Raw genomic sequence first — 11,116 nt, 5'->3', positions numbered from 1 at the left:
TATTCCCAACAAGTAAAATATTTAGAGGAAAGTCTGTCTTATGGCATAAGTAGAGATTTTATAAGTGGCTTGGGTCAACGAATACTTTTCATTTCAGTAGTACACTATCTTTTGCGAAGTTTGTTTATAAAAATATTTGTAAATTAAAATAGGTTGTTTCTTTGTTGAATAAATTACATTTACTGTTAACCAAAGTCATTTCAATGTGTGTATGAATGTACGTCAATTACGTTTTCGTTTTCAGATGAAGTACCGATTAGTTGAAGTAGAAGAGATCTGTTTTTTTTAATTGGATTGTGGATTTATTTTCTTCCTTCATAAGATAGAGCTGTTGGAAAGGAAATTGTGTGGACGTTTGAACATAACTCGGGCAAAATAATATAAATGATCATTTTAAAACAGCCGAAACAAATGTTTCTAATACTTTCAAACAAGTGGTCTTTTGCGAATTTTATACGATTAAAAGATGCAAATATACTGTATTCTAACCAGAGCGAACCAGCAATTTATTGCTTAAAAATTATTCGTCTTTAGTATTATTATGGTCAAATAGACGTGAATAAAATGAAGGCATTAATCAACGTCCTGGAAATCTATAAATATATAATCTATATAAATTGACAAATGTATATTAACTAAGTTTTTAAAAACGTGTTTTTTTCTAAGTTGGTCTATTCACGGAGAACACAACTTTATAATCACATTAAAGAAAGTATTTCATTCCTGAGCAGATCATGCTTCAGGGATCTTAAAGAGACAATTTAACATATTACCAACAATAACAGCAATAACCTGTTCGCTGTAACATATGTAGTCCTGGTCGTATTAGGACACGTGTATGTCTGCTGGAGTTAAATTACTCACAATCAGTTTGCAGTGTTTCAACCCCTGTAATTTAATTATATGACTAGTAGTAATTCCGAGCTTCTGATATTTATCCCAGTCAATCCTCTATTAACGATTTTGTATTATTTTACTAAAGTAAGTATCTTGCTAAGAGTAATTTTTGTACTAGGTATTTGCTATATTCCCTGACTACAATTTATTCCTCGCTCAGCACAACGGCATTGGACTTAAACCATTATCAAGCTGTTTGATCGTGGATGGTTCCTGTGTGCAAATCATGCTTCCCATGTTGCAGCAGTCTTTCTGCATCCAAAGCTCCCCGGACTGCAAGGCACGTTGGGATGTGTTAAAACAACTGGGAAAGAGACCACAGAAGAATAATATTGCTGAATCGGAACTTTATACAGATTTCACTACTCTCAGTTCCCTTATCTCTTTTGCACTAGATTGCCACCATTTGAAAAAGGTTATTTTAGATATAAATATATTATTCAAAAAATTAAATCTAAACCATTCATTCGTTCACCCTAAGGGAAGGAAAGCAGTAATCACTATCCAGTTAGCCTTAAATGTGACAGTTTACTAAATTCAAAACAGCCTTTGAAATGGTCCAGGATAACACACCATTGTATCTCTCCAGGACAAAACTTAGCAAAAACAGTTACAAATGAAATTTAGATTCTTGAAAGAGATGTTTGATAATCACATACACTTGAATTTTTATTTGATTATTCATAAATGTGTGCTTATTTTTGAAATGAATAATAGGATTCATCCTTCATGTTCTTAATATGTTTTTAAAGATTAATATATAATCTTCATTAACATATTTTTGTACAGAATAAAATGCTACTTGTTTTCTAGATAATGATATGGCTCTTTGTCATATGGTAGGCTTAAGTCTAGGATTACCTGAAGCCAAAATCTTGTTCAATATTGTAGTTTAATAGACTTACCCGTATTCAAAAAGCAATTAAAACCTGCAGGCTGGGCAATATCTCTGGAAAGACAAGCTTTCTAATACCCCGGTACAATTGCCTTCAGATTGCTCGAGCTCACTTTTAAAAATTGCCAAATATCATTGGTCTGAAAATACACCAAGTATAATCTGCATGCAGAGTTCATATATTGTAAAGTCTCCCAATTTAAAGCAACGTTTACACCATTACACCATTTTCTTGATTACAATATTTGCCTGCTTATAAACAATCTTTGTGGTTTGAAGGAATTCTAAGTATTTGAAAATGTCCATCAGACTGCAATGCTTGTCACAAGTTAGCATTTGGTGTAAGTTCTTCTTGGTATCTTTTCATAAATGATGCTTTCTGTTTGGGAAGCGTGCTTATAGGGATAGGTTAAATTTAATTGATCATGCATACAAAATTGATAGTCTCTACTCTATAAAGGTGAGCATCATCATTATGTGCCATGTCACATGACATAGGCGATCATGGTCTCATGACCATGGTTGTTCTTGACAGTTTTTTCTAAAGTACTTTGCCACTGCCGCCTTCTGGGCAGTGTCCTTACAAGACGTGTGACCCCAGCCATTGTCAATACTCTTCAGAGATGGTCTGCCTGGCATCACTGGTCACATAGCCTGGATTTGTGATATGCACTAGTTGATCATCCGACCATCCAGCTGCCCCTCCCCTGGTTTCACGTGACCCTGATTGGGGGGATGGTGGCAAGCAGGTGCCACACCTCGCCCAAGAGTTTCCTCGCTTCTGGTTTAAGATGGCGCTGGTGAACGTCAGCGACTTCTGGCTGGTAGCTAACAAAACAAGGAAAACAACTAAATACTTCGTTACTCCCACTTTTTGTGACAAACAATCATCACAGGCTAATAGTCTGTAACTTCCCTTTGGACTTTGAGGAAGTTTGTTGTAGCAGAACTGAGGCAAGGCGAGGTGGCGGCCCGTCACCAAGAGCAAGGAATTCCTGAGGTTCCGTCGATTTAAGCACTGTGCTGAAGGCTGAATCGAGGCAGTGAGGTCCGGGCACCAGGGCATACTGAAGCGACTGAACTCGATGTTTGGACAGAGACTTAAACACAGGGCCAAATTGGAAAGGCCCAGTCAAGACGGTGGAGTCCTGGACCCAGAGCGCATCAAGGCAATTGAACCCTGTGTTGGGACATCAATTTAGGCGCTGGGCCAGGATGAAAGCTGCAGGGTGTCGGGAACTGAGTTGAGGGATGGGGCGTTTCAGTTCACTGCTCTGCAGCTTGGCTCTGTGCTGAACTATGGGAGTCCCTTTGAGGACTTCAGTTCAGAACACTATTTGTTTGCAGTTATTGTTTGCATGACGTGTTTTTTTGTCCCTCTGCACATTTGGTGCTAGACAGTCTTTTTTATATTTGGCCTCTTTGGGGTTTCTTTGTTTTAATGGCTGCCTGTTAGGAGATGAATCTCAAAGTTGTATAATCTATAAATACTTTGATAATAGATGTACTTTGTACTTTAAACTTTGAACCTGCCGGCTAGTGGAGGGAAGGAATGCCTTACACCTCCTTTGGTAGAGACATATCTCCACCCTGCCACCCAATAAAGTTTATACCTTTTAATAATACTTGTACTTAAATAAAACTACCAAGCATTTCCATTTTGGTGGTCCTTTATTACATCCCCCATATACCTGCAAATCCTTAATGTATGATGAATTACTATAAAGTATGATTATAGTTCTAATGGACGCAAATAAAATGTGTGACCACAGGGTCTAATTTTGCCCATTATAATCTAGTGCATTGCAAATGGTTGACATCATCACCTGCAGGAGTGACACTGAACTTGCGTCAAACACGAAATGATATATCACTTTAAACTCAGGGTTCCCAATTTTTTATGCCGGGGATCAATACCATTAAGCAAGCAGCCCATGGTCCACAGGTTGGGAACCCCTGCTCTTGACAGTGTCAGTTATTTTCAGTGACACTGAAGAACTCACGAATGGTCATATTTTCCTTTCCCTGGGCAAGGTAAGCCTTTCGTCATGTAGCAGTGATTAAGAAATCGGTGGTATCCTATTCAATTTCTAGGTAAAAGAGTATTAATCTTGTGGCAGAATTTTGTCCTTAAAATTGGTGTTTTCTTTACCCATAAAACTTATTAAGCCTGTGCAATCCATTTTCTTAGATGTAATCGGTTCTTTCCATATTGTGTTTCTAAACCAACAAACTTGTGGATGTTCAATGCAAGTCTTCTCAAAGAATTTACCAATCAATTTATGTACTGTACCTGTGCTACTCGTAAAGCTTGAGCTTCAATCTAAGGCTGAGCTGCATTGTCACCAATAGACCATACTGCCATTGAGTTTTGGAGTTATTCATTTATCTCTGCAATTTCACAATTGTTTTTAGAATATTGGACATCAGCACATCCAGCCTCAAACGAGAATAAAATTGACCATGGCCGAGTGTTCCGAAATGGCTGGGAGTATAGATTGGAAAGAGCGGTGCATGACTCTTGAGTCACAGATGCTGAAGTTTCGCGTGCAGGCCAGTAAAATCCGAGAGCTGCTTGCAGAGAAGGCAAGTAAATATGATCAATTAGAATGGGAGTTTTCAATGAGGTGTGGGTGGGAAAGGAAAATATATGGCCTGAACTAGAATACCAGTTATGTTTGCAAACAGTCTTGCTATCTCAAGTCTATATAGAACATACAGTATTTTATAAGATCATAAGGCTATAAGATGAAGAAGCAGAATTAGGCCATTTGGCACTTTGAGTCTGCTCCACCATTTCATCACAACTGATCCAAGTTCCCTCTCAGCCCCAGTCTCTTGCCTTCTTCCTGTATCCCTCGATGCCCTGGCCAATCTAGAATCTATCAACCTCTGCCTTAAATATACATAAAGACTTGGCCTCCACAGTTACCTGTGACAAATAATACCATAGGTTCACCACTCTGGCAAAAGGAATTCTTTCTCATCTCCAATCTAAAAGAACAAGCCTCTATTCTGAGGCTGTATACTCTAGTCTTAGACTCCTCCACCATAGGAAACATCCTCTCCATATCCACTCTATGAAGGCCTTTCAACATTCATAGGTTTCATGGAGGTCACCCCTCATTCTTTTGAATGACAGTCAATACAGGCCCAGAGCCATCAAACGCTCTTCATATGACAAAGAATCATATTTGTGAACCTCCTTCGAATCCTATCCAGTGTCAGCACCTCTTTTGTTAAATACTGGGCCCAAACCTGCTCACAATACACCAAGTGAAGCCTCACCAGTGCTTTATAAAGCCTCAACATTACATCCTTTTATAATGTAGTCCTGTTGAAAGGAATGCTAACATTGCATTTGCCTTCCTCACCACAAACTCAACCTGCAAAATAACCTTTAGGGAATCCTGCACAAGGACACCCATGTCCCTTTACACCTCAGATTTTTGAATTAGCTCTCCATTTAGCAAATAGTCTTCACTTTTATTTCTTCTACCAATGTGCATAACCATACACTTTCCGACACTGTATTCCATCTGTCACTTTTTTGCTCATTCTCCTAATCCTTCAGTAGCGCAAATTCTTCTGTAGCCTTTCTTCTTCCTTTAAACTACTTGCCCCTCCACCTACCTTTGTATTGTCCACAGACTTTAAAAGCCATCAATCCCATCATCCAAATCATTGAGATATAACGGAAAGTGAAGCGGTCCCAACACAGATACCTGTGGAACACCACTTGTCACCGACAACCAGTCAGAAAGGGCTCCCTTTATTCCCACTCTTTGCCTCTTGCCAATCAGCCACTGCTTTATCCATGCTAGTATCTTTCCTGTAATACCATGGGCTCTTAAATTATTAAGCAGCCTCATGTGTGACAAATCGTCAGTAGCCTTCTGAAAATCCAAGTACACAACATCCACCAATTCCCCTTTGTCTATCTTGCCTGTTATTTCTTCAAAGAATTCCAACAGTTACTAAGCAAGATTTTCCCTTGTGGAAGCCATGCTGACTACAGCCTATTTTATCATGTACCTCCAAGTACCGTGAAACCCATCCTTAACAAATGACTCCAACCACTCTTAGACTAACTGGCTTATAATTTACGTTCTTTTGCCTCTCTCCATGACATTTGCATTCTCCTGTCCTGAGGAACCATGCCAGAATCCACTGATTCTTAAAAGATCTCTACTAATACCTCAACAATCTCTTCAGCCACCTCTTTCAGGACCTTGGGGTGTGCACCATTTGGTTCAAGTGACTTATCTATCTTCAGACCATTCAATTTCCCAAGAACCTTATCCATAGTAATGGTAACTTCACACACTTCTGATCCCTAACACTCTGAAATTTCCAGCGTACTGCCAGTGTCTTCCACAGTGAAGACTGAAACAAAATACTTGTTCAGTTCATCTGTCGTTTCCTTGTCCCCCATTACTACCTTTCCAGCATCATTTTCCAGTGGTCCGATAGCCACTATCGCCCCTCTTATACATTTCATGTGTCTGAAGAAACTTCTGGTATCCTCTTTAATGTTATTGGCTAGCTTACTTTCATAGTCCTTGTTTACCACCTTAATGACTTTTTTAGTTGCCTCCGTTTGGTTTTTAAAAGCCTCCCAATCCTCTAACTTCCCACTAATTTTTGCTCTGCTGTATTCCCCCTCTTTGGCTTTGACTTCTCTTGTCAACCACGGTTATCTCGCCTTTAGAATACTTCTCCTCTTTGGGATTTATATATCCTGTGCCTTCCAAATTGCTTCCAGAAATTCCAGCCATTGCTGCTCTGTCATCATCCCTGCCAGTGTTCTTTTTCCAATCAATTCCGGCCAGCTCCTCTCTCATGCCTCCGTAATTCACTTTACTCCACTTTAATTCTGATGCATCTGACTTTGGCTTCTCCTTCTTAAACTTCAGAGTGAACTTGATCATATTATGATCAGTTTCCATTAAGGGTTCTTTTACCTTAAGCTCTCTGATCAATTCCAGTTCATTGCACAACTCCCAGTCCAGAATAGCTGATCCCCTGGGGTCTCAACCACGAGCTGTTCTGAAATGCTATCTCAATCAACGTTCTAGAAATTCCCCCTCTTGGGATCCAGCACCAACCTGATTTTCCCAATCTACCTACATATTGAAATCCCCATAACCCTTCTAACATTGCCCTTTTGGCTTGCATTTTCTATATCCCACTATAATTTGTAGACCACATCCTTACTGCTGTTCGGGGGTATGTATATAACTCCCATCAGGGTCATTTTACTCCAGCAGTTCCTTAGCTGTATCCACATTGGTACAACGCCATCCATCCCTATGTTACCTCTTTCTAATGATCTGATTTAACTTTTTATCAACAGAGCCTCGCCTCCCCCTTTATATTCATCCAAAATGCGGAATGTGACTTCTATTTTTTTGTGATGAGTGATGAGTAAAGCTGATCTAATTCACAGCTATTTCATTCCACCCAGGAACTTCAATAAAATATAGTGTGAAATTAAAAATAATGTTGTGTAGCTCAGTTTGTTAACCCACAAATCATGACAGGACAAGAAAATGATCCTCGGATCTGATGTGGCAAAAGATGAGAGATAAAAGGCTGCAGCTGCTTGAATCCTGAGTAGCAAGCAGTCACTCAGCACCTGTGTGAGGAGAAGGAATTGTCAACATTTCTGGTCACAGCCCTGAATCAGGAACTGCTGGCTGACCAGCTGAGTTCCTTCAGCAGATTATCTGTAGCTAACGATGACCTTATTTCCAGAGGTGGCAAGATGCTGTTGCGCACAGTGGCCTATAAAATGACAACAAAACATTTTTACTCTTGTACTTAAATCCTTTTGCAATCAAGGACTGCAGGCAGTTCTTATGAAGGGATTTTGTTCTGAAATACTAACTGAACTGCAGAGTTTGTCCGTCTTTTATTTAAGAAATACAGCATCTGCAGTTTTTTTTAAAAAAATTGCAGTTTGCCTTCTGATTGCTTGTTGTGCTTGTATGTTAAGTTTATTTTTCTTGTGTGCTTATTCAAGTCTGCTCAACTGTTACTTTGCGTGAGTTCCAGCTAGTCTCTGGATATCATAGTTTCTCTGGAATTCATGACTGGATTTAGTAATAGTCATTTTATATTTATATCTTAGTTTCACTTGCATGGAAACATTTTCTGCAAATCTACCTTATCAATCCATTTCATACCACATATCAAATACCAAAAAGAAATCCACCGTCTTCTCTTTTCAAGTCAAAACAATCCACTCTATTCAACCTTTCTCGGCAGTTATAATCTTTCAGCCTGTAACTAACCAATCATTTTGCAGCTTCTCCTGTTTAAAATATGGAGACCATAACTCTTCACAGTTGCTCCTCTTCTTGAACTCTGAGCTCCGTATCTCCATCGCCTCTAAAATCAATGGTACGGTTGGAGTTCGTCTATGTTTCTGTAACCCATAGTATCCACTGCACAGGGGGTTGGCCTGTACAGCTTCACCAGAGTGCTACAGCCAGCTTTACCTGTTTCCACCTCGCACGACGGGGATGTACGGTTGGACTTTGAGAAGAAACTATTCACTGTTCCCTATTTATTTAACATGAGACTTTTTCTCAATTGTCTGGCACAATGCTTTGTTTGCTTTCTACACAAAATTTACCTCAACTGCTGTTTCAATTAATTCTTTTTTCTGGTGCACAACATTTTTCTGTTTAGAACCATAGAACATTACAGCACAGAAGCAGGCCTTTTGGCCCTTCTTGGCTGTGACAAACCATTTTTCTGCCTAGTCCCACTGACCTGCACCTGGACCATATCCCTCCATACACCTCTCGTCCATGTGCCTGTCCAAGTTTTTCTTAAATGTTAAAAGTGAGCCCGCATTTACCACTACATCTGGCAGCTCATTCCACACTCCCACCACTCTCTGTGTGAAGAAGCCCCCCACTAATGTTCCCTTTAAACTTTTCCCCCTTCACCCTTAACCCATGTCCTCTGGTTTTTTTCTCCCCTAGCCTCAGTGGGAAAAAGCCTGCTTGCATTCACTCTATCTATACCCATCAAAATTTTATATACCTCTATCAAGTCTCCCCTCGTTCTTCTACGCTCCAGGGAATAAAGTCCTAACCTATTCAACCTTTCTCTGTAATTCAGTTTCTCAAGTCCTGGCAACATCCTCGTAAACCTTCTGTGCACTCTTTCAACCTTATTAATATCCTTCCTGTAATTTGGTGACCAAAACTGCACACAATACTCCAAATTCAGCCTCACCAATGCCGTTGGTGAAATGTTTCTCATCAAGGTGTGAATACTTCACTACTCCTGAATCCTGATTCAAGGTTTTGATGCAGAATATCAACAATTTCCTTCCGCTCCCCCAGCCCACCCCAGCAGATTGTTTGTTGCCCTGTATTCCAGGATATGGAGTGTCTTGTGCGCCTTGTTTTTGTTCCCTGACTACATGGATATTCACACACCTATCTCTACTAAAATTCATTTGCCATTTAAGACGCACAAAATGCTGGAGTAACTCAGCAGGTCAAGCAGTGTCGGTGGAAAGGAATAAACAGTCAACGTTTCGGGTGCGACCCTTCATCAGGACCGGAAAGGAAAGGGAAAGGAAGCCAGAGTAAGAAGGTGAGGTTGGGGAAGGAGTACAAGCTGGAAGGTGATGGGTGAAGCCAGGTGAGCAGGAACTGAGAAGCTGAGAGGTGTCAGATAGAAAAGATAAAAGGCTGAAGAAGAAGAAGAAATCTGATGGGAGAGGAGAGTGGACCATGGGAGAAAGGGAAGGAGGAGGCGATAGGCAGGTGAGGAGAAGAGAGGAGGTAAGATGGTGCAGCTTCAGCACCTTCACGAAGGCACTTGAAGGTGTTGAGCACCTTTGCTCCATCCACCACAGGCAGGATTTCTTGGTGCCCAACCATTTTAATCCCAAATCCCATTCCTACTCCGACATGTCAGTCCATGGCCTCCTCTACTGCAATGATTAGGTCACTCTCGTTGGAGGATCAACGCCTCATACTCTGTCTGAATAGTCTCCAACCTGATGGTATGAACATGAGTTCCTCTAACTTCTGGTAATTTTGCCCCTCCTCCTTCCTTTTTCTTCAATTTCTCACTCTGGCTCCCCCTTACCTTTTCCCAAGACCCCTGTTGAGGGCAGAACCCTCCACCTCAGGGAGGGGAGATTGAAGATGTGTAGATAGTCAGAGACTTTTTCCCAGAGCTGAAATGGTTGCCACAAGAAGACACAGGTTTAAGGAGCTGGGGAGTAGGTACAGAGGATATGTCAAGGGTAAGTTTTTTTACTCAGAGAGTGGTGAGTGCGTGATTGGGCTGCCGGCGACGGTGATGGAGGCGGATACGATAGGGTCTTTTAAGAGACTTTTGGATAGGTACATGGAGCTTAGAAAAATAGAGGGCTATAGGTAAGACTAGGTAGGGACATGTTTGGCATAATTTTGTGGGCCGAAGGGCCTGTATTGTGCTGTAGGTTTTCTATGTTTCTATTTGGCAGAGATTGGTGCTGGGATCAGGGGCGGGTAGAGGTTTGGAGCGGTTAGGGAGGTTGGAGAGTTGGAGGGGTTAGGGAAAATGGGCTCAGAGGTGTGAATGGGGGAAGGGGAGCAGTGGGACCCAGTGGCAGTGTGAGATGTCTCGGTCTGGAGACAGTCGGGGTGGGATTGGAACCATAGGCAGTGGAGGAACCTGCCTGAAGAAACTGTGGAAAATGAGGGAAATGTCTAAGGCTGCAGGATATGAGTTAAATAGGAAGTAGGTGAAGCATTGGCAGTTAGAATTTAATCAAGATAATTGCAAGGTGATGCATTTTGAGAAGTCCAATAAGGGTTGGGCACCTACAAGAACTGATAGGGTGCTAAGGAATATTGATGAACAGAGGGACCTTGGGTCCAACTTCCTGAAGATGTAACGCAGGTGGACAGGGTGTTGAATAAAGCATATTGTATGCTTGCCTTCATAGGTCAGAGCATAAACTATAAGACTGGATGTTACATTGTAACTTTACAAAACACCAGCTGCATTGCTCCTGGAATATTATGTGCAGTTTTGGTTGCATACTATAGGAAGGATGTGATTGTGCTGGAGAGATGGCAGTGCACATTCACTTGGATGTTGCCTGGACCACTTTAGTAATGGGGAGTGAACGGAAACTTTGGGTTTGTTTTTCCAGAGTAACAGAGGTTGAGGGGTGATCTGCTAGAGGTACATAACACTGTAAGAGATTACATAGGATAGATGGAATCTTTCCCCGCCCCCCCCCCCCCCCATGGTAGGGAAATCAAAAACAAAAAGGCATAGGTTTAAGGTGAGAGGAAGGAA

The 11,116-nt window shown here is 41.0% G+C and overlaps 1 protein-coding gene across 1 annotated transcript in view; it reads left to right on the top strand.

Annotated features, from left to right (window-relative positions):
* The first annotated feature begins 4,225 nt into the window (after positions 1 to 4,225).
* Positions 4,226 to 11,116, top strand: part of LOC140730380 (pleckstrin homology domain-containing family H member 2-like) — a 135,295-nt gene continuing 128,404 nt past the window's right edge. Inside the window, exon 1 of the mRNA XM_073050700.1 lies at positions 4,226 to 4,378. Within this exon, the coding sequence (XP_072906801.1) occupies positions 4,256 to 4,378 (123 nt within the window). The 5' untranslated portion in view covers positions 4,226 to 4,255. The remainder of the gene's footprint in view (positions 4,379 to 11,116) is intronic.

This window comes from Hemitrygon akajei, chromosome 7 (assembly GCF_048418815.1).
Source record: "Hemitrygon akajei chromosome 7, sHemAka1.3, whole genome shotgun sequence".
NCBI classification, from domain to species: Eukaryota; Metazoa; Chordata; class Chondrichthyes; order Myliobatiformes; family Dasyatidae; genus Hemitrygon; species Hemitrygon akajei.
This window is presented reverse-complemented; position numbering and strand designations above follow the sequence as displayed.